The following is a 24,354-nucleotide window of genomic DNA, read 5'->3' on the forward strand; positions in this document are numbered from 1 at the left end:
TCAGTCAGCAGCTTTCATTTTCAAGAAATCAACACATACAATCCGGTTTTCAAGATCCATTAAATGAATTATTGCAGGTTTTCCAAGAAATGCTTTGCAGGTCTGTTCAGATGACTGCAGTACCCTCCGTGATTTTACACCAGTTTAGGCATGCCGACATGCTCTTTAATTATGGCTTACACCTGACAACTTAGGTTTAATGGGATGGTTTGTATGCAGAAGAATTAGACCTCAAATGTTAACACTGCCAGTAGTGCAACTATAGCAGCCCAGTTACTTCAACACATGGAAAAGGTCCATTTTCAGGGCACTTTTTTTAATTTATTTTTTAAATAATGCCAAAGTACCTTAGAGATGTTATCAGATTGTGATCCCAGAAAGTAGCATGGTCAGTAAATGGAAAACAAAATTCCACCAAGTGATGGGCAACCCGGTAGGTCTATCTTTAGAAACCCATTGCTATCAGCTGCCATAACGGAGGTAAGCTGCAATCAACCATACATTTCTCCTGAAGAGCCTTCTGCAGGGAAAATGTAATAATACATGCCAACCAATCAAATGAATGGCCAACCATATATTACATAGATATATGAAATTGGTTGCAAAGGTGGACATTCACTTTTACCCCATTGACTATTTCCTTTTTGAGTCTATTCGATGTCATTTACTAATGCAGTCCACTGTATAATATCCTGCACTCTGATTATACTCAGGGTATTCCAATATTCAGTCACTGATGTCTAGTCAGATTTCCTAGGAATCCAGTAGTCATGTAGTTTATGACATTGGCTGTGTACACCCGATCATCTTGTACTGCATGGTGGCATTTATTTCTGCTGCAAGGACAATATTTCTATCTATTATCCAATGTACAATCAAATTTTGTTGAAAGGCTAATGAAACATATGTCCTTTAGAACCATGGAAATGAAATGTCCTATGCCCAAATTACCATACTAAAGGGGTTATCCCTGATTTTCATATTGATGATCTATCCTCCATAGAGTCATGCCACATTGTGCCCTTCTATCCACACAGATTCCAGACTAATTACACCGTTTATGGACTGACTGCAACTTTTACTATGAACTGACTAACCTCAGTGATTACAGTAGATTGACTGACCTTAGCATTTACATTAGACTATGGATTGACTGACCGCAGCATTTATACTAGACTATGGACTGACTGACCGCAGCATTTACACTAGACTATGGACTGACTGACCGCAGCATTTACACTAGACTATAGACTGACTGACCGCAGCGTTTATACTAGACTATGGACTGACTAGTGTAAATGCTGCAGTCAGTCAGTCCATAGTCTAGTATAAACGCAGCGGTCAGTCAATCCATAGTCTAGTGTAAATGCTGCGGTCAGTCAGTCCATAATCTAGTGTAAACACTGCGGTCAGTCAGTCCATAATCTAATGTAAACACTGCGGTCAGTCAGTCAATAGTCTAGTGTAAACACTGCGGTTAGTCAGTCCATAGTCTAGTGTAAATGCTGCGGTCAGTCAGTCCATAGTCTAGTGTAAATGCTGCAGTCAGACTATGGACTGACTGACCGCAGCATTTACACTAGACTATGGACTGACTAACCGCAGTGTTTACACTAGACTATTGACTGACTGACCGCAGTGTTTACATTAGATTATGGACTGACTGACCGCAGTGTTTACACTAGATTATGGACTGACTGACCGCAGCATTTACACTAGACTATGGATTGACTGACCGCTGCGTTTATACTAGACTATGGACTGACTGACCGCAGCATTTACACTAGATTATGGACTGACTGGCCGCAGCATTTACACTAGACTATGGACTGACTGGCCGCAGCATTTACACTAGATTATGGACTGACTAACCGCAGCGTTTAGACTAATTATGGAATGACTGACCGCAGCGTTTACACTAGACTATGGATTGACTGACCGCAGCATTTAGACTAATTATGGAATGACTGACCGCAGCTTTTACACTAGAATATGGACTGACTGCAACTTTTACTATGGACTGACTAACCTCAGTGATTACAGTAGATTGACTGACCTTAGCGTTTACATTAGACTATGGATTGACTGACCGCAGCATTTATACTAGACTGTGGACTGACTGACCGCAGCATTTACATTAGATTATGGACTGACCGCAGCATTTACACTAATTATGGAATGACTGATTGCAGCGTTTACACCAGACTCTGGACTGACTGACCGCAGCTTTTACACTAGACTGTGGACTGACTGACCGCAGAATTTACACTAGACTATGGACAGACTGCAGCGTTTACACTAGACTATGGATTGACTGGCCGCAGCATTTACACTAGACTATAGACTGACTGACCGCAGCATTTACACTAGACTATGGACAGACTGTAGCGTTTACACTAGACTATGGACTGACTGGCCACAGCGTTTACACTACACTGTGGATTGACTGCAGCATTTACACTAGATTATGGACTGACAGACCACATTATCTACACTAGACTATGGACTGGCCACCAATTTGGACAATGCGCAGTTTTGGCAGGTAAACATTAGAGGAGTGTGGCAGCAGCAGACAGGCATGCAGTTCATGGACACCCTCATTCCCCCAGCTAGAATGAAATAGTAACATAGTTTATAAGGCTGAAAAAGACATCTGTCCATCCAGTTCAGCCTGTTATCCTGCAGGTTGATCCAGAGGAAGGCAAAAAACCCTGTAAGGTAGAAGCCAATTTTCCTCACTTTTGGGGAACAAAATTCCTTCCCGACTCCAATCAGGCAATGAGAATAACTCCCTGGATCAACGACCCCTCTCTAGTATCTATAGCCTGTAATATTATTACACTCCAGAAATACATCCAAGCCCCTCTTGAACTCTTTTAGTGAACTCACCATCACCACCTCCTTAGGCAGAGAGTTCCATAGTCTCACTGCTCTTACCGTAAAGAATCCTCTTCTATGTTTGTGTACAAACCTTCTTTCCTCCAGACGCAGAGGATGTCCCCTCGCCACAGTCACAGTCCTGGGGATAAATGTTAAATTTATATACGTGGGTGGACCTGGTCAATGACCTGAAGAGAGCTGGGACCACAGTCTCAAAGATTAGTATTCGTAACACACTACGTCGTTATGGATTAAAATTCTGCAGGGCACGCAACATTCCCCTGCTCACGCTAGCACATGTATAGGCCCGTTTGCAGTTCGCCAATGACCATCTGGATGATCCAAAGGAGCCATGGGAGATGGTTCTGTGGTCAGATGAGACCAAAATAGAACATTTTGGTATGAACTCCACTCAACGTGTTTGGAGGAAGAAGATGTATGAGTACAAACCCAAGAACACCGTCCCAACCGTAAAGCATGGGGTAGAAACATCATACTTTGTGGGTTCTTTTCTGCAAAGGGGACAGACTGCACTGTATTGAAGGGAGGATGGATGGGGGCCATGTATCACGAGATTTTGGCCAACAACCTCTTTCCCTCAGTAAGAGCATTGAAGATTGGTTCGTGGCTGGGCCTTCTAGCATGACAATGACCCAAAACACACAGCCGGGGCAACTAAGGAGTGGCTCCATAAGAAGCATTTGAAGATCCTGGAGTGGCCTAGCCAGTCTGCAGACCTGAACCCAATTGAAAATCTTTGGAGGAAGCTGAAACTCAATGTAGCCCAGCCCCGAAACCTGAAAGATCTGGAAAAGATCTGTATGGAAGAGTGGCAAATATCCCTGCTGCAGTGTGTGCAGACTTGATCAAGAACTACAGGAAACGTCTGACCTCTGTAATTGCAAACAAAGGTTTCTGTACCAAATATTAAGTTCTATTTTTCTATTGTATCAAATAAAATGTAAATTAATTAATTATTTAAAAATCATGCAATGTGATTTTCTGGATTTTCTGGATTTTCTTTTAGAGTCTTTCTCTCATAGTTGAAGTGTACCTATGATAAAAATTACAGACCTCTCCAGTCTTTGCAGGTGGGAAAACTTGCAAAATTGCCAGTGTATTAAATACTTATATTCCCACTGTACATAGACATCTCAGATATAAACACTTGAATTTTATATTCTAAAAATCTAAAATATCATGAGCGGAATATTTTGAAGTCAGTTGTTGTACTTTAGTCTGCGTTGTTGTACTTTAGGCCTCATTTATTAAACGTCTCATGTTACTTGATAAATTTTTGTTACGACAAATTTTTGTCTAAAAAAAATTCTCCAGTTTTCCTGCTCCACTCTCCTACTGGAGTGAGGCTGCGACTTAAAAAAAAAGTCTTAATCATAAATCTGGATTGAAACTCATTAATATAGCTAACCACACCCACTTTTTCCACCCACATTACAAAACTGGAGTGAGTGGTGTACAAATGCAAATGTTTTTGTGCAAGGGAGTGCAAAAAGTTGCAAAGGTTGCGACTTTTTGAAGTCTGGAGTGAAGGTATGCTAAATCGGGGCCTGTAAGCAGGACTTTTGGAAACTTTGGAGAGCGCTCTCTTGGCTATTTTGGTTGTTTTCATTTACCATCTTTGGGTTGGTTTGGCTGTTTCCTAAGCGCCTGTTCATCTCTATGGAGTGAGATATTATATGCCCATCCTGCTCTATGGCCAAGAATGTGAATTTTGGGCCCCTCGTTTTCCACAATGGGTGTCCCTTTCGGATAACTAGTATACAATAGGGGTTGTCCCTTTACAAGGTCCTTGATGATCCACAGGTTTGATGCTGAACCCCGGTATAGTTTTAACACTGATATATTCCAGCAATTGCCTATGGTAGATTTGGCAATAACAGGACCTGCAGTTTCTTCTCTGCTGTGTAATTTTGTTTATTGTCATGAGGTGAAAAATTTCTAAAAATGGATGGGGTGAAATTAATTTTCATAAGAATAATCTGGAGATTTGATAAATCATATTTTATGGTGTATGCTCACCTGACCTGGGAAAATCTCAGCATAGTTACTCCTGTATCTGCCTGTATTGTCCTTAAAGAACTATATAGAGTTAAAGAAATGGGCGACGAAAATACACTGTAAGCCATGCACCGCAGGGAACATCTTTCCTGATGGATCCTGCATGCTGACTGCAGATTTAGAGCAGCATGCTCTCTTAACATCTACAAAACACCTCTTATTGTATTCCTGGTGCTCCTAAGCTGAAAATATCCTGCCAGAAAGTGGGAGACCCAGCACTGTGAGAGATTCTTTCAGCTCTCATTCTCTTTTAGAGCATGCAGCACCTGATTTATTCTGTAAATAAAAGGCCGGTGATTTACAGTCTTGACACATGCAGGGTCACTGTTAAGATAGTCACTACCAAAGTGACCAGCTCCCTCTGGTGTCTATTGTGTGTAATGCAGACAAAAGGCCATCACCCTGTTATGGAATCATAAACCCTTTGCTTGACTATGCATAGTTTTAATGGAGTGATATATATATATATATATATATATATATATATATATATATATAAACTAAAACCTGCACTGGCATTAAGCAAGAAGCAATGAAAATTCACTCAACAAATAATGTTTTGGTTGCCAAGTCAGCCCGGCAGATGGGATCTATTTGCATTGATTTATACGAGTCTTGACTATAATATATCCTTAGTAGTAGTTGCTTCATAACAGCTTTCCTCCCTCGCCGAGATCGCCTGTAGTTTGTTAAGACCACCACGTCCACAAGGATGATGACCCAAGGTACTTCCAAACATAAGGTGCTTTATTAGAAACAAGCTCAACGCGTTTCAGGGAATGTATATAAAATCCCCTTCTTCAGGAGCATAGACACTTTCTATGCTCCTGAAGAAGGGGATCTAATATACATTCTACAGGCGATCTCAGAGAGGGTGTCAAGTGTCTTGAGTTTATCTTGTACACCCCCCTTCCCTAGTGAAGCAAGTGACATATTCAATTCAACTGGCCTATTATGATTTTTAGCGTATGTTTTAGGGTTATAATTCTACTCATTGTGTATACCTTTTATGAGCTAAAATATAAGATGGCCCAATTAGTATAAAAAAGAGCAGTTTTATTCCATTCACTTGGAATGGCGCCCCATACGCTTGTTATTTTTATATTGTTCAGACATACTGTCCACCATTCCTGGTGAGTCCGTGCCATTCTTTTGGTTCTGTGGGTTGTACCCTTTCACCTCAACATCTTCCTGATCTCCGATTGCCTCTTTTGGGTGTCCCATTGGTGCCCTTCCTTGTCCCCTGTCACCACTTGTCTTTCTATTCCACCACTATTCCCTTCCTAGTTTTTTTCCCTCCTTTTGTGTCTCACTCACTGCTTTCTGTTCTTCTTAGTGATACCTCTCAGACATAACTTACCACCTGAAACTCTGAAATCCTTTTGTTCCTCTGGTGTGCCTCAGGAGACTCCTTGGTACCACTAAGGGTGCTGGCACACGGCACGGCTGTGCTACGTTTTTGAAGCGGCAAAAAAAAAAAAAAAACGCACAAAAACTATGCAACAACATACCAAAGGGAAAACACATAGCAGAAATGAATTACGTTAATGTAACTGGTGATTCAGTTATGCTGTGTGTTTTCCCTTTGCTGGAAGAAAAAGCACCGTAAATGGGAGTACATTGTTGCAAAAAAAAAAATATGCTTTTTAAAAGGCACTTTTTTCACTGCACCAAAAACACCACCCAGCCGCAACGTGTGGCAGCACCCTCACAGGCCGAGGGTTTAATGAGGAGAGGGAAGCTCTTTATCTTATTGGGAACCCAGTGGGCACCTCAAGCCCTTTATAGAGACCATTTATATGAACCTTATTTTTAAACTGTTTTATTCATTTACAATCAGATATAGATTGGCCCCGATTCTCCAACAAACCCTCACCGGCTTGTATGAACTTTTCTTAACCTCAGTCGCTACAATAAAACAACTTCCTCAAGCTCAAGGAGGATCATTAATGGCATGTCAGTGTTATAATGGTGACGCTGCTTTTGTAACATCTTCCCCTGCAGCCTGCTGTATTTTGACTCATATCCCCCACACTTGCTGTATCCCCTCGCCTCTTCTCTGTGAAACTATCATGTTCTCCTGTCACCCATGAAACCCACCAGAACCTATTTAATAAACCTGACATGCTTATGTAAGGCTTTCCGTGAAGAGCTGCACCTACCGTATTGATCCTTTGTTATTCTGCGGAGGGTGTTATTATATTACATATCATCTCTATTCCATGAATAATCTTCCTGAGCATCACAAGGTTTGTTTTTTTCGTTGCTGTCTAGAAAAAGAGGAGACATCTGGCACTTATAGTCTGACCCATTGTCTGCTGTATTCAGATGTTCTGTACCTGCAAATATCATTATATGCTAAATAGAAATACAGAATTTTACCCATTCAATTTTCAGAGCCAAAGAACTGGTGGAATATGAGATTTGTCTTACACGCCGCTCTGCTAAACAGATTACTCCTCTTAGGCCTTCATACTAATATACACTGACATAAAGCTGGCCTTCATCTACGCACCACAGTGCGGCCATCTTGCCTTGCAGCCGGTTTCTAAAGCATGCTGCCCTGTTGTCACAGGTGCTCATACATTGCATTAGGATTTATATACGTCACTATGACATTTTGTCATCCGTTGCCCAAGTTGTGACTTAGGTGTCACTTCTGTTTAGTGTCTAATCCACGCATGCTCCTAGGGATCAGGGTTGGAGTGGTATTTTACTGAATATTGTCATTCTGCAGCTTTTATATAAAACTAAAATTCAATGCTTTTATTCTTCTGTAAAGCCAGGGCTCCATTGGCCACATATGTTGATGCAGTCTCATGTGAGAATGCAGAGAAAGCCAAAACTCCAATGTGCAGCGCGCCCTTGAGGAGCCGTAGTGGCAGTGCCTCTGACTATAGGATGTGTCACAGTGGTTTCCCCAGGCTGTCGCTCCCTAGGGCCGTTACAGTACAAGGAGGAACGCTTATCTGTAGGTGAGGGCTCCTGCCTGATGGTAACTTGGGGTGTTTCTGATGCTGGTGGTTGTATGGGTGCCTGGCAGCAGGGGTAGTAGTGCAGAGGCCAGCATATGGTGTGGTAGGAGTCAAGAAACCAGGCCAGAGGTGAAAGAAAATATGTCTCTTTTTTACCGGAATGCAATAACAGCAGTTTTAGTACTGTACAATCTGAATAATCTGTACACAGTGCAACTGGGAATGCATGGGTTTGGCAAAACTAGAAGTAATGGCCCTCTTTATACACTTTCTTGCTAAAATCTCTTTTACTCAAATATCGGGCTGATGACTGTATTCTATTAACGCCTGCAATTCACCCTGCAGCGAGCAGGTCAAAAGATACAACTGGCCAAGTCATTCCTAAGGTGTGCAGGGCGTCTTAACTTGTTACCCTGCCACAGCAGGGTCTGAAAAGCTTTATGCAGGTTACTTTGCTGACTGACTCCTTGCCCTGGCCATGCAGATTTCCCAATCTCGTCTCTCCTCCTTTCTTAGTGTAGAAGCAGCAGAGGATAATGCAAATGCAGCTAGATTTTTTGTGACTGCGAAATCACAGATGATGTTATATGCCCCAATAGACCCATTGGAGGTGATGAACCACTGCCTACCTGTGTAAGTAATATGTTGCTAGTGAGCCTTGGCCACAATGCTAGCTAAGGCCTGTTTCACATATGCGTTTTGGCTTCCGCTTTTGAGATCCAACAGAGGATCTCAAAACGGTTCCATTTGATGCTAACACATCTGGATGCAACCGGATCTGTCACTAAAGTAATTGTATCCAAATATTTGGATCCAAAAAATAATTGGATAAAAAAAAAACTGTGTCGGCATCATTGACTTACATTGATTTTGCTGCTGGATCCGGTTTGTTCGGTTTCACAGACCGGACACAAAACCGCAGCTTGCAGCGGTTTTGTGTCCAGTCAAAAATGCAAAACAGAATGGAATGCATCCTGATCACTTTTGTCCCTATTGACAATGAATGCGGACAAAATAGAACAGTGGGGGGAGGGTGGGTCACGCTAAGAGTCCTTACGCATGCTGATTTTGCCAAAGAAGATTGTAGACAGTTTGCACTACTCATTGGCATTAAATACCATCTCAGCTGAAGTTTACAAACAGCTTCCATATGAATTATGCAATAACAAAATTTGCTCGTCCATTGCAGAGCTTGCATCCACATAGATATTGAAAAACCTTTCTTCAGGCCCCTCTCTCATCTATACATATGGGGGAATTTGCCTCTGTCATTAAGAGGTAGGAGTTCTCTATATGTAACATAGATACCCCCTTGTAGGAACCGGTCTGATCTTATAAACTTGGCAATATTCAAAACTCTGGATGGTTGGTCATCAAGAAGACATAAGAGATCGTACGATTTTACTAGGGATTGAATCTGAAGCTACTGGACAAAGGAACAGCTCCTAGGAAGATAATATTTTTGTGCCAAGTTCTCAAAGGGTTTTAACCTTCCGTTCACACACAGTTCTTATAGAGAGTAAATGCCCATCTCTGTCCAATGTTTAGCATTTCGATTAGGTATCAAATCTTGAAGTAGCTCTAAAGAGAAGTCAGATGCTCAATCTTAATACCTCTATACCTTCCAACAATCTCAGTCCATATTTTAAGGGCGCTATTAATGGGGTCTAAGGGCTTATGCGCACAGCTGTAGTTTTGGTCCGCATCCGATCCGGGATTTTTACCGATTTTATCTGAATGGGGCTACAAAATATGCAGACAACACACCTGTGCGCTGTCCACGTCCTTAAGTCCAAAGATTTAGCAGATTCAATTAATTGTATTACTAGATAAGAAAAATCCTCCTCCGCTATAGCAAAAGGGAAGTCCTATAATAAGATACCATTGAATACTTATGTTCAGTTTCTCTCAAGTTCTTTCTCTATTGCAAGTGATAATATCATCGGCATAAAGCCCTATCTTATAGACCTACCCGTCACATTCAATCGTATGGCCTGAGCCAATGGTTCCATTGACAGAAAAAGCAACAAGGGGGACAGCGGACAATCCTGACAGGTTCCGTTGGACATCCTGAGCTCGCCAGAACAAAAACCCATATACCATGTACAGACAAACCTCTAGTCTGTAGTCATAATATGAGCAATTCTCTGTTATGCCCTACTGCCATATTTAAAGGTCGTCTGTCACCTCCAAAATCCGTTTCAAAGTAAGCATACTGCTATGTAGGGTAGAGGCCCTGCAACATAACAAGACTTTTCTTGCGACAATCAGGTCCTCTAATTCTGAAAAGTGCTTATTTTTATGAAAATAAGGCTTTAGGTGCTCTGTGGGCGGGGCTATTCCATTTGGTGCACCTTGCATTCTCTGTGGCATCGCTACTGGCTTTGAAATCTCAGGGACTGTCAATCAAGGGGGGGTGCTGGGTGGCATTACTGATGGAGCAATGGTGCACTGAATGGAGCGGCCTTCATGACGAAGGCTCAATGCTGGATCCTTCATATGACAGATCCTAACAATGCCCTATGGACTCCATTAACTTACGAAGGTCTCCATTGTGGCTCCATTGTAGTTCCCATTGACTTCACAGCAAGAATGCTAATGCAGATGTACTGCACTGAACTTGCCATCAAATTTGACAGAATTGCCCATGGCGGCTCTGAACACAGATGTGAATAGAGCCTTAGTGCAAACGCCTATATCTTTCATTGTTGGATATTATCTTGTAGCTGTTGTAGTTTGGTCTACTGCCAAGGTGGGGCTCAGCCATAGTGTTTGTTGATTAGACTAGCTGTAAGACAAAGCTGCAGGCGGGCGTGTTTCGCCCTACTCATGATTTTCTGTGACATTTTTTGACAAGGGGATTTGTAAAATAGAAGCTGAGTTTTGTAAGTGTTAAAAGCTGTGATCTTGAGGGTACGACCAGCACGGTTGAGCAGCGCATGGCCGTACAGACTCGGTATTGAAGGTGCCATGCGGCCATTAACTATGCAGACTGATTAAACGGTGCAGTCTCAGTTTATAAAAAGCCAGCATTGGTGGCCGTGCTTGCATACTATAGAAAAAAGCAGCGGCCTCTCTGGTGGGTGGGACAGTGGGCAGGGCCGGCGCTACCATAGAGGCAAGGGGGGCAATTGCCCCTGGGCCCCGGACTCCTTAGGGGCCCCCAGCGCCGGCCCGGCCGCAACTACATTATCTATAATTGAATAATTCTATTGTGTGCCTGTGTCTGGAGAGACGGGCCGGCGCCGCAGTAATGTAATTAAAACGAACTGGGCTGGAGTCTGGAGTCGAGTAGAGAGGCCCCCCGCCGGGCGCCGACTGTGCCTGCGCTGCCGCTGCTTGTCTCTTTAAGAGATTTGAGACTGGAGCAGCGGCATGCACGGCACAGGCAGGCACGTCTAGCGTCTGGCTGACGTACGTTGCCACAGGCTCCGCCCCCCCCCCCCACCCCCCCCCCGCCCAGAGCAGAGAACTTGGATTGGCAAGGAGCAAGCAAAGCAAGCAAGCGCATTGGCATTTGGCAGCCAGCCACAGTCCAGAGCCCAGTCTGACTCTTCCAGCAGCGCCAGGGAAGGCCCACAGTCAGAAGGCAGCCAGCCCCCAGCCAAGTTCCAAACTTCCACTGACTGCTAGGTTCATAATTCATTGGTTATATTGTTTTGTTGTTAATTAAACTGGATCGGATCCATGATCCATCCATCCATTCATTCCCAGTGTTTCCCACTCACTGACTTACTTAGTCCGGCACCATCTCACCCGTCCGGGCCGTCCCAGTGTACTACTAGCCCGCCCTGCGGCCCTGGTTCTGTTTGTGTTTGGAGTCAGTTGGACTGGAGAAATGTGCATTGGGGGGGGGGGGGGGGCAGTTACTGGTACTACCAGTAACTGCCCGCCCCCCCCCCCCCCCAAATGCACATTTCTCCAGTCCAACTGTCCAAACAGAACCAGGGCGGGCTAGTATACTGGCACTGGGACGGGTGAGATGGTGCCTGGGATGGATCCGACCCAGTTTAATTAACCAACCTACCAGTAACTGGCCCCCTCACACACCCCAAATGCACATTTCCCCAGTCCAACTGTCCAAACAGAACCAGGGCGGGCTAGTATACTGGCACTGGGATGTAACTGGTTGGTTGATTAAACTGGATCGGGATCCATCCCAGTCTGGTAGGTTGGTTGATTAAACTGGATCCATCCCAGGCACCATCTCATCCGTGCCAGTGTACTAGCCCGCCCTGGTTCTGTTTGGAGTCAGTTGGACTGGAGAAATGTTGCTTTGCCACTTGCATTTGTTTAAATACGGGACGTTAAAGTCAGCAAGTGTCATGTGAGGGGGGGGGGGGGCCTTATTGTTTTCCGCCCCAGGGCCCCATTTCATCTAGAACCGGCCCTGACAGTGGGAGTACACGCAGGCTCAGCAGCTCCTGTCCTGGCCACCTCGTATCTACACTGCAGCGGTGGCCATAACCCCTGGATATGAGCAGAGTATAATGGGATGGAAAAATTCATCAAGCAAGCAAAGGAGGCAATATGCCCAATCACAATACATTAGTAAGTGCCTGTATTAACTTTCTCTACATGACAAATGCCATTTGCTGAAGTGATATAACCACTTTAAGTTGCCCGATCATCACTCCTCTCTGATTTGCAGACAATTCTTGGCTTGCGTAAAGGGACTTAACTGGTGTGCATAGGTTAATACTGAAAAGCACATACCTTGGCAGCAGTGGCGTAACTAGAAATGACTGGGCCCCATAACAAATTTTTGAATCCCCCCCCCCCCCAAAAAAAAAAACAAAAAACATCTTTTCAACCCCCTTCTCCGTGCAATCCCCACACGTGCGGATAGTCAAAATCGCTCTCAGACCAGGCCTAGCAGCTGCTCTGTCCGTTTCCTACAGTGTCTCTGTATATAGTGTCAATTTATAATATTGTTGAGGGGACCCTGACAAATTCTTAGTCCTCCTGGGTGGGCCTTTTCTGAGGTCCCCCTGCTTGGCAGTATGCTTGTTCACTGTTTTTGTTGACCTTTTTCAGCTTCTATCTTTTTTTGGGACAGTGATGTTTTCTTAAATCTACAGCATGCTCTGGGTACAGTGTTTTTCCCATAGACTTATCTATAGCACTTGAAAAAATCTGAAAAAACATAAAAAAAACAAGGAAAACAAAAAACAAAAAGTGTTTGTGAAGGAAAACTTTGCATTGGCTTTTAACAGCATTTTTTGTTTTACATTAGAGTCTATAGTGAAATGGTAATTGCACTACAAACAATGCATTTTTGTGGGGGGAGGGGTATTCTTAAATACGTGGTGCTTTTTTCCCAAATCACAGCATTATAATGCATGTTACAATTAAATAAATAATGTGTTTATACAATGTATACGTATATATTCATAAGGCGGTCAGGAATGGGTTAATTTAAGTAAAAAAGACCAGTAATTTAAAAAAATTAACCTTTAGATCAGGACTGATTTACCTACATAGAAATGCATACAGCAATTTAGTTTTTGGACCCCCAATTGAAACATTTGGGGTTCTTTTGAAAGAGTTTTTTTTCCACAAATGTGTTACCTTGCCACAGGATAAGTGATAAATGTCTGATCACTGGAGGCCCCACACGATCTTGAGAGCTCCTTTACACGGTTGTGTGATGAAGACTTTGGAGTAGTGGTACAGCTTGTGCCCTGATGCTCCAGTCTTTGTCCAAGGGGCTGATGGAGACGGCTGCATATAGTTTTTGGCTGTTTTTATCAGCCCTATAGACTTGAATGGACAAGTAGAAGGCATGCTTGACAGCTGTTCTATTAAAAATCCTTCTGATCACTGTTTTGCAGTTGGAGGGAATTAAGACCCCCATTCTGGTGACCATGAGGGTCCCAGCGCTGAGAACTTCCATCTATCAGACTTTTATCACCTCTCCTGTAGATAAGTGAATAATTTCAATTGAGTGAAAACCATAATCTTCTTTTGCCTGAACTCACTTGCTCCTGTTTGCTGAGGCAGGGAACCATTCCAAACGTTATCATGGTTGCTGCTTATGTCCCTGCAGCTGGCTAAAAAAAACTGCTGGATATTTTCAAGACTTTACCATACTTTGGTTGAGGGAATTGGATTATTGGAGAACATACCTTGGTGTCAACACTATTGATACTCCGAGGAAATTTTAATCAAAACTGGTGATGGACAGTTGCCCAAAGCAATCAATCAGATTTCAGAATCTTTCTTCGGAGACATTTTTGCTCTATAGTATGCAGACTTATTTTTAATACTCCATGGGAAAAAATATGCAAAGAGGTATCTCACAGGCAAACACAACCATCTTTCTAGTGCCACCTTCTGGAAGTGGCTCCCTGTGAGTCAAAGTCAGACTTTTCAACAAGCCTTGGAACATGACAAGGGAAAATAGCCAAGCCAAATATCCATCCATATACCACCAGACTTTGACTCATAGGGAGCCACTTCCAGAAGGTGACATTAGCAAGATGGTTCTCTTTGCCTGGGAAATACCTCTTTGCATATTTAGAAACTTTTGAATGTCTTACTTTAGGCAGCTGACCCACTTTTCCCCCAATGTGTGGTAAGAAGGAAGGAAGTACATCTTGGTTTGGAGAATGTAAACCCATAGAGGCACAAATAGGTGATTGCCGTCATCAGCGCTCTAATTCCAGTGAATTTTCTTAGTTGAGGGCAACAGGGACTACAAGGTGTGACATCCACCCGCCAATCACGTCGTGCTATGCCACAGTTGCCATACAGGTCTCGTCCACTAGAGACTTCTGGAGGTGAATCCACTGTGAGCACAGTAAATGTTTAAGATCGGTTGGTGTGCCCATACATGATACAATCGTGATTGTATGTACAATCGGTAAAATAAAATTATCGACTTTGGGTGGGAAATCAACTTAATTTGCTGCCACCACTCTTCGTATTGAATCGGGGCGAAGAAACCCTGGCTAGCTATTCCTAAAGGGAATAAACTGTTATTTGCAACCTAGCTAACAAATCAACAATTTATAAAAATAAGACAATGCGGTAGTATGTCTCTTCTGAGGACAGAGTCTTAGCGTAGACAAAATAATCAGGTAACAAGGGCAAAACAGGAACGATTAAATTGTTAATTTTATTATAAAAACTATACACAGAAATATGCATTAAAACTGACAGGTAAATATACCTGCCAGTCGAACAGATTGGTTGGATAGAAATAAGTAAGAGATGAAAGGGAATAAAATGTCTAAGTTCAGAATTACCGTGGTCAAGTACAGTAAAAGATAAAGTCTTTGCCAGGAATAATCCAAGATGGCGGGGTGCCCGTGTCCAGCGGGCGGTCATGATGTTATTCGACTTTAGATGGTAGATGAATGTCACGGTTGGGAGTGGGGGAAACCCCCCACCGTACAATGTAAGGTATAATAGGGAAGCAGCTAGGCCAGGATCAGGGAGCAGGTCACCTCCTACAGCATCCCTAATCCTCACCCTAACTCCTCACCGTATGAGCAGACCTGGATGGTAGGACGGCCCATACCCAGGATACCTTTGGCCCTGAGTCGCCCTGATAATCCCTCACATAGGAGCGGGGAAGAGACGACCCTGTTCTTCCCAGACACGGATGAACAGGAGTCTCAAAAGGCCTAGCAGCAGGGAAAGGAAGCCAAGTGGAATGAAAGATAAACACCACACCAAGGTAAACTGGAACCCATACAAACGTACTGCAATCCAAACACCAAGCGGATGCAGTACGTACTGACACACAGGAACCAGCATTCCAGCAACAGCACCCAGACTTTGTTTCCCGGAGGGGTGAACCAGAAGCCATGGAGCCCCCTTCCGGAGGCACAACTAACAGGGTACGACTTGCATACATGCTGGACATAAAACGCCAACTTACCAGACATGTAGCAACAACAAGACGAGACACCAAACCCTGAACATAAACCCACACCAAACAACCACACAGGTAAGGTAGGGGAACATGGAGGATAGAATGGGAAGACATCGCTGGAGACATCGATGTCCCACTAGGTGGCCCTCTTACTGGAAGATGGAACAACCAGACAAGGAGCATAACTCCAGCACACACAAAGGCTGGAGTACAACTGACTCCTGACCTTAAGCCACAGGTATAAGAAGCACCTAGTGACCACACCCAGCAAGGTAGTTAACCCTTACTCCACCAGACAGGGGAAGGCTACAACTTAAAGGGGAAGTGCACACACCAGCCACAACATTGCCCCCGGCAACACCATGCGTGGCAACCATGTCACGGCGCACACAGCCAAAGCCGAGACACACCCCCCACATGCCATAACAGCAACACGTTGGCACCAGCAAGCATGGCACCAGTGTCACGGCGCACACAGCAAAGGCCGTGACAATGAAGGACCAGGACCTGAGTGGGTCACTGTGTTTTACCCACTCTGGAGTTGGGAGTGGCTATGACACGCACAAGTCCAGCCTTGGGTAATTGGAACAGGGGGAAGTTCTTGCCCCAGAGAGAGAAAATCTGGCAGAATCCTTGCTTTCCAGTTTCTCCGTACCCGTAGGTCAAATTAAGAAATATAGTTCATATTTATAATCAGTATAACTTTACAGATCATCTGATACCAAATATGACTGGAAGACAATACCGTGTGCCTGAGAACCTTTATATCTCAAAGCGGGAATCTCTTATTTGCTTCCGGATTTCCTGCAAGGTGTTAGAATACCCCCAGCCATTTTGGAAGAGATAGTTCATTCCGAATTTTCCTAACCCATGAAATATGAGGAAAATATAGAAAAAATATGCAATCTATGGATTGGAGGTGACTTTAAGTTCATCTTCCTTCTTGTACCAACCAGCTGCGTGATAAGGATCTGTCATTCTCTTCTGAAGTTTCTGCCCAGGTTTAAGGGTGTTAAGACCCCTGCTGTGCTGCGGCCGCTCAGACTAGAGAGAGGGCACTTTTATGGGGTTTTGTCAAGATAATATCAGATTGATGGATACTTAACCTGGCAGGGGTTTCTCCTAGGGCCAGGAAGAATCTTTTGGAGCTGTGAAGGTGAATTCATTTCTGGGTTGAGAGAGTTTTAACTCTTTGTGTGAATGAGAGGGCTCATGTGATTCTGTAATTTTAAAACAGGATGCATTCGTGATTTCTTTGGTAATCTGTATTGCATCTGTATCACACAAGGCATTTATATTACACCGGAGCTCATCAAAAACTAGGGAATGGGTAGAAGTTGCAGTGTCCGTATTCAGTCAAAGCCATGAGCACATTCAGATTTACAAGGCTGTGTGTTCCTGCCCAACCTCAACTGTAATGAAATCTACTCACATAATGCCGTAACTACAATTCATAAGAGTTGAGATCAGGCAGGAACACACAGCATTATAAATCATTATAATGCCGATCTGGTCAAAGGAGCATAGATCACTATGGGAAGTCACATCTCACATGCATCGTATTACATGCATTGAACATGCTTGGTTGAAACTGGCCATTACATTACAAATCAAGGACTAATACAGCTGCTTGTATTTTACTCACAGTCATTAACCCCTTACATTTTATGTTTGTTGCCATTAGATCTCATTTTAATATTTTTGTTTTTCTCTCATTTTTATGCTTTGTCTTTAAAGCTTTACTATTGAATCAAGGTAAGCGCATTTATTTCTGAATTTCCCTTTCTCTTAACTATTCACTTTCAGCATTTCCATAAAATAATTACTATATACAGTGCCTTGCAAAAGTATTTACCCCCCTTGACTTTTTTTTATATTTTGGTGCCTCACAACCTGGAATTAACATGGATTGTTTGAGGATTTGCATCATTTAATTTACAGAGGAGGCCCACAACTTTGAGAATTTTTTATTATTTTTTTTATTGTGAAGCAAACAAGTAGGACAAAAAAACAAAAAAAAGTCAATGTGCATAACTATTCACCCCCCTAAAGTCAATACTTTGTAGAGCCACCTTTTGCGGAAATCACAGCTCCAACTCGCTTTGGATAAGTCTCTATAAGCTTGCCACATCTTACCTCTGGGATTTTTGCCCATTCCTCCTTGCAAAACTGCTCCAGCTCCTTCAAGTTGGATGGTTTGCGCTTGTGAACAGCAATCTTTAAGTCTGACCACAAATTTTCTATTGGATTGAGATCTGGGCTTTGACTAGGCCATTCCAACACATTTACATGTTTCCCCTTAAACCACTCAAGTGTTGCTTTAGCCGTGTGTTTGGGGTCATTGTCCTGCTGGATGGTGAACCTCCGTCCTAGCCTCAGATCACACACAGAGTGGTACAGGTTTTGCTCAAGAATATCCCTGTATTTAGCACCATCCATCTTTCCCTCAACTCTGACCAGTTTCCCAGTCCCATCCCCCCAGCATAATGCTGCCACCACCATGTTTCACTGTGGGGATGGTGTTCTTTGGGTGATGTGATGTGATGTGTTGGGTTTGCACCAAACACAGCGTTTTCTTTGATGGCCGAAAAGTTTAATTTTAGTCTCATCAGACCCGAGCACCTTCCTCCATACATTTTGGGAGTCTCCCACATGCCTTTTCGCAAACTCACAACTTGCCTTTTTGTTTTTAGCTGAAAGTAATGGCTTTCTCTGGCCACTGCCATAAAGCCCAACTCTATGGAGTGTACGGCTTATTGTCTTCCTATGTACAGATACTCCAGTCTCTGCTGTGGAACTCTGCAGCTCCTCCAGGGTTACCTTAGGTCTTTGTGCTGCCTCTCTAAATTAATGCCCTCTTTGCCCGGTCCGTGAGTTTTGGTGGGCTGCTGTCTTTTGGCAGGTTTGCTGTTGTGCCATGTTCTTTCCATTTGGTTATGATAGATTTGATGGTGCTCCTGGGGATCATCAAAGATTTGGATATTTTTTTATAACCTAACCCTGACTTGTACTTCTCAACAACATTGTCCCTTACTTGTTTGGAGAGTTCCTTGGTCTTCATGTCAGTGTTTGGTTAGTGATGCCTCTTGCTTAGGTGTTGCAGCCTCTGGGGCCTTTCAAAAAAGGTGTGTATATGTAATGACAGATCATGTCACACTTATATTGCACACAGGTGGGCTTCATTTCACTAATTATGTGATTTCTGAAGGTAATTGGTTGCACTAGATCTTTTTATGGGCTTCCTAACAAAGGTGGTGAATACATACGCACATGCCAAGTTTTCTATTTCTAAACAATTGTTTTATTTATATATTTTTCTCATTTCACTTAGACCAACTTAGACTATTGTGTTCTGATCCATAACATAAAATTCAGATTAACAATACATTGAACTTAAGGCTATAAAAAAAGTCAAGGGATGGGGGGGTGGATACTTTTGCAAGGCACTGTATAGTTCATAATTAGGGATGAGCGAATCGACTTCAGATGAAACATCCGAAGTCGATTCGCATAAAACTTCGTTCCAATACCGTACGGAGCAGGAGCTCTGTACAGTATTAGAATGTATTGGCTGCGATGAGCCGAAGTTATTGCTTTGCGAATTCTCGTGAGACTTTGGGTAATAACTTCATGAATTAATTTGTACAGTGAAAACAATTTCCCGAACTCGTGTTCGGTTCCAAGGTACCACTTGGAACCGAACCCGACTTCGGGAAATGGTTTTGTACAGTACAAATAAAATTTATGAAGTTATTACCCGAAGTCTTGCGAGACTTCGCAAAGCAATAACTTCGGCTCATCGGAGCAGATACATTCTAATACTGTACCAGCTCCTGCTCCATACAGTATTGGAACAAATTTTTATGCGAATCGACTTCGGATGTTTCATCCGAAGTCGATTCGCTCATCCCTATTCATAATGTTAAAGGAATTACTTACATAATCTCTTATGACCCATTTTATATTTATGTACGCCCTTTATCAGATTATAACATACGTAAATAGAGTGGCCATGTGTCTGTGTTGATAATACATGAGCTCTTAGGGCTCATACACATAAACTTATTTTATTTCCGTGGCCCTTCCATTTTTTTGCGGCCCGTATGCGAAACCATTAATTTCAATGGGTCCGAAAAAAAAAAAAGGAAGTTACTCCGTGTGCATTCCGTTTCCGTATGTCCGTTCCGCAAACAAATAGAACATGTCCTATTATTGTCCGCATTACGGATAAGGACTGTACTGTTCTATTAGGGGCCAGCTGTTCCCTTCTACAAAATACGAAATGCACACTGACATCATCTATATTTTTTGCGGATCCATGTTTTGTGGACCACAAAATACATACAGTCGTGTGAATGAGCCTGTCACCAGGAAATTTACTGTTAATCCAGGCACAATGCCTTGTAGGGCAAGCTTTGCTGAATGTAATGATACCTTTCACTTACCAATCAGTACATTGCTTCATTCTGGGGAAAGGAGCAGTTAAAGTGTAACTTTCAGTCTTTTTTATTTATTTTTTGTAATGGGTAGGGGCAGTGATACTGACCATTCTTGTAATATATTTTAATTACTGAAATCGAACATTTCTATTAGATAAATATCACTAAAGGAGCCCATTTTGAGCCTTAGCAACGCTCCTCTGTCTTCTGTTTACATAACTGTGAAGACTTGCTCAACACTGACTGTGTTATGTAAACAGAGGACAGAGAAGCATTGTAAAGGTTCAAAATGGGCCACTTTAGTGATCTTTATCTAATAGAAATGTTCAATTTCAGTAATCAAAGTATATTACAAAAATAGTCAATATCACTGCCCCTATACATAAAAAAAAAAGAATGACCGTTACACTTTAGGTTCACCGAGGGTAGGTCTAAGCCACTCAGTGCACCCTTGCTTCTCCTGCCTCTTCTGCTAGTACCTACCTCTCCTTGATTGTCTGGGACAAGAGTAATGACTGCAGGAACCTGGTCCTGTCAATCAAAAAGGAGAGGGGTTTTCCGAGATTTTACTACTAGTGACCTATCCTCAGGATAGGTCATGAGTATCTGATAGGTGGAGGTCCCTGCTGATCAGATATCTGAGAAGGCAACGGCGTTCTCAGAGCTTATCAAGCACAAGCAGAGTACATTGTATAGCGGATGTGCTTTGTATCGCAGCTCAGCTCCATTCACTTCTAAGGGGCTGAGCTGCGCCTAGGCCACGTGACCTATGAATGTGTCGTCACTGGGAAAAGAGATACAGCCGCGGCCCTCACAGGAGCGTCGGTGTCTTCTCAAACAGCTGATCAGTGGGGGTCCTGGGGGTCAGACCCCCACCAATCAGATACTGATGACCTATCCAGACGGTAGGTCATCAGTATTAAAATGTCGAAAAACCCTTTTAAGGTAATTCTTTTGAAACAAATACACAGTAGTAACATGATCCAGCTGATGCATTTTCAGCTATGGTTAATCATTTTAGCATTTTGCTCGACTGCCAAATTAAAATTTAAATCCTGGATGCAAGGCGTTCGTACATTTACTGGGTTGTAGAATTTCACATCAAATTTCCTTGGCAGTGTTGCTGCCAAATTAATTCCTTGTTTTCTCCTAGGACATGTGTGCAGTATTTACTGGTGACATGTGGGTCCTGTTTAGATCAGTAACCGGATGCATCAAGCATGAACTAGAAGAGACATTTATCTGACTGTGCTATAATTAATTGAAATAGTTATACTGCAGTTTTATGGCCGATGATGCAGCAGTTGGGAACGAGATTTCTAAAAACAGCAAAATAGTGACAAATATCGACGTGTAGAATAAATGAGTCTGACAGCTGCAGCTCTGGGGGTGTCCTTATAACATAATGAATGTTTAGAAGATTTTGAGATACCAAATTACCACTTGTTTTATTTAAACCTCTTGTCTGTGGAGTCAAAGCTCAGTTGTTTTTTTAACTACATTTCAGTGTGAACGAAAGCTTGTAATACATGAGGTGGTTATTTGTAGGCAAAATGTCGTAAGGTAACCGGGCACACTCAGCATATAGGGATCATATAGAAAATCATAACATCATACATATATTCCTAAAATAGCTGGAGTGCAATAAATAGCTAGATAAAATGTCGTAAGGTAACCGGGCAGACTCAGTATATAGTTGCAGGCAGATTCCCATCCGTTGCCCTCCAAAAGTAGGCTCCTTTAAATTTGACATTAATCATGATCATATTAAAAGAAGGGCTAAGAAGCTATCCCAGGAGAGGTGTCTAAGGATGTGAGTGAAGGCACACACCGCCTTCTGACTTGGCAAAACATTAAAGATCTTTTAAAATTTGGTTTATTTGGCAGGCCATACTCCATTATTTGTACAGGTGATGACCGCTAGTGTTGTCACTTTCTTACCCTTCCCTCCTTTCTTTTGGGTGAGTGAAACCTAGAGACTTTGAGCTTTGGGTTATGTTTGATTGGTAGCCTGAGCAGTAGAACACATACAGACGAAGGGTTGTTCATTGACCTTAGAGCTTGCTGCAGGACAGTAGTGCAAATCCTGGAGAACAAATCCTATATATGCCATTGATGAAATGTAATCCTGTATAAAAAAAAAAGTCAGTTATGTCCTAGAATACAGCACTTCCAAGATGTTCCAGATATGCCCTATGATCTCCCGCCATTGCGGTGATTGGTGCCTAATAGCAGAACCAAGATAGGGTTGCATGTATTTCCAACTGCTGCCCATGTGGAAGCTTTTCATGAAAATGTAGGGCCTCTTTTAGACTCTATGAATTGATAGAAATTTAAAATATAAAAGTCATGAGCTGCAACCACATTCTGCTTAGAAGTGTAAAATTAAAACCCTAGCCATGGTGCAAAAATATATAACATGACCTAAAGTATGTTAAAAATGAGTTGGCTCCTCCATATTAGAGCTTGTAATGTGTAAACATTTAGATGCAACATCAACACAGCCATAAAGGCTTCTATGCTGTGATGTATACACCTTAGGCCCCTTTCAGACGAGCGACTTCAACGCATCAGACTCACAGTGTGTGTCTGCGGCAGCTCCCATCCTGACCTCCCAGCACTGACTGGGTGCCATAGCATATTGATTTATGATGCTATGTAACCCTTAGGCCTTTTTCACACGGGCGTCGCGTGTGAGGGCCAGACAAGATGCGGGAAAATGTGCGCTTTTTCCGCACGAGTGCAAAGCGTTTTAATGCATTTTGCACGCGCGTGAGAAAAATCGGCATGTTTGGTACCCAGACCCGAACCCGGACTTCTTCACAGAAGTTCGGGTTTGGGTTAGATGTTCTGTAGATTTTATTATTTTCCATTATAACATGGTTATAAGGGAAAATAATAGCATTCTTAATACAGAATGCTTAGTAAATTGTCCATTGAGGAGTTAAAAATAATAAACAAATGTAACTCACCCCATCCACTTGGTCGCGTAGCAGATCTCCTCTTCTTTCTACTTTCTTCAGGACCTGGCCAAAGGACCTTTGATGACATCCCTGCGCTCATCACATGGTCCGTTAAATTTGTTTATTATTTTTAACCCCTCAATGGATATTTTACTAAGCATTCTGTATTAAGAATGCTATTATTTTCCCTTATAACCATGTCATAAGGGAAAATAATAAAGATCGGGTCTCCATCCCGATCGTCTCCTAGCAACCATGCGTGAAAATCGCACCGCATCCGCACTTGCTTGCGATTTTCACGAAGCCCCATTGTCTTCTATGGGGCCTGTGTTGCGTGAAAAACGCACAATATAGATCTTGCTGCGATTTTCACATAACGCACAAGTGATGCATGAAAATCGCTGAAATGAATTGGTCCGGATTCAGTGCGGGTGCAATGCGCTCACCTCGCGCATTGTACCCGCGCGGAATTCTCGCCTGTGTGAAAGGGGCCTTACAGTCCTGGAATGTGTTGGTATTAGTGTTATGCAATACATTCCAGAACTGTAAGGATTAGATAGCATCATAAATCAATATAATGCTATGCAATCCTATCAGTGCTACGTAGGTCAGAACGGGAGCTGCCACAGACACACACTGTGAGTCCAATGTGTGGAACTTGCTCATCTGAAAGGGGCCTTAGACGTCACAACTTACAAGTTGTCTTCCTATGGTTCCAGACCTCCTCTGGAAGCTTTATGGATTGGGTTGCCTTAATAAAGCCACAGTACACAAGGCAAAGATCAGAATAGTATCTCTGTAAGTGCTATAAACATGGGGAAGGAGTGTCCCAATTCAAACTTGGGACATGAAATTGGTCCCAGTGGTCAGACTCTAGCAGTCATACATTTTAACATCTTTCCTGTAGATAGGTGATAAATACTCATTGTTCAATTTTCATAAATGTTTTTTGGCCAACTCATTCTATCTTCAGACACCAATAAAAAAAATACGCCACAGTTTTATGTGGAAGAACTTGACTGAACAATTTACTACAGTGAATTAAAAAGTGAACAGGAAACCATTCCATTCCATCTAGATAAGGGCTCATTCACACGACTGTATCGTCACCGTGCCCATGCTGCGAACCGCAAATA

At 42.7% G+C, this 24,354-nt stretch overlaps 1 protein-coding gene across 4 annotated transcripts in view; it reads left to right on the plus strand.

Annotated features, from left to right (window-relative positions):
• SLC8A3 (solute carrier family 8 member A3) overlaps positions 1 to 24,354 on the plus strand; it is a 309,897-nt gene that overhangs the window by 269,106 nt on the left and 16,437 nt on the right. For 3 of the 4 annotated variants that reach the window (XM_040412161.1, XM_040412162.1, XM_040412164.1), the window contains one exon: positions 17,554 to 17,571. The exons of the other annotated variant lie outside the window; for it this stretch is intronic. In XM_040412161.1, coding sequence (XP_040268095.1) covers positions 17,554 to 17,571 — 18 coding nt within the window. The remainder of the gene's footprint in view (positions 1 to 17,553; positions 17,572 to 24,354) is intronic. 4 annotated transcript variants of the gene reach the window in all.

Source organism: Bufo bufo, chromosome 11, assembly GCF_905171765.1.
Source record: "Bufo bufo chromosome 11, aBufBuf1.1, whole genome shotgun sequence".
Classification (NCBI taxonomy): domain Eukaryota; kingdom Metazoa; phylum Chordata; class Amphibia; order Anura; family Bufonidae; genus Bufo; species Bufo bufo.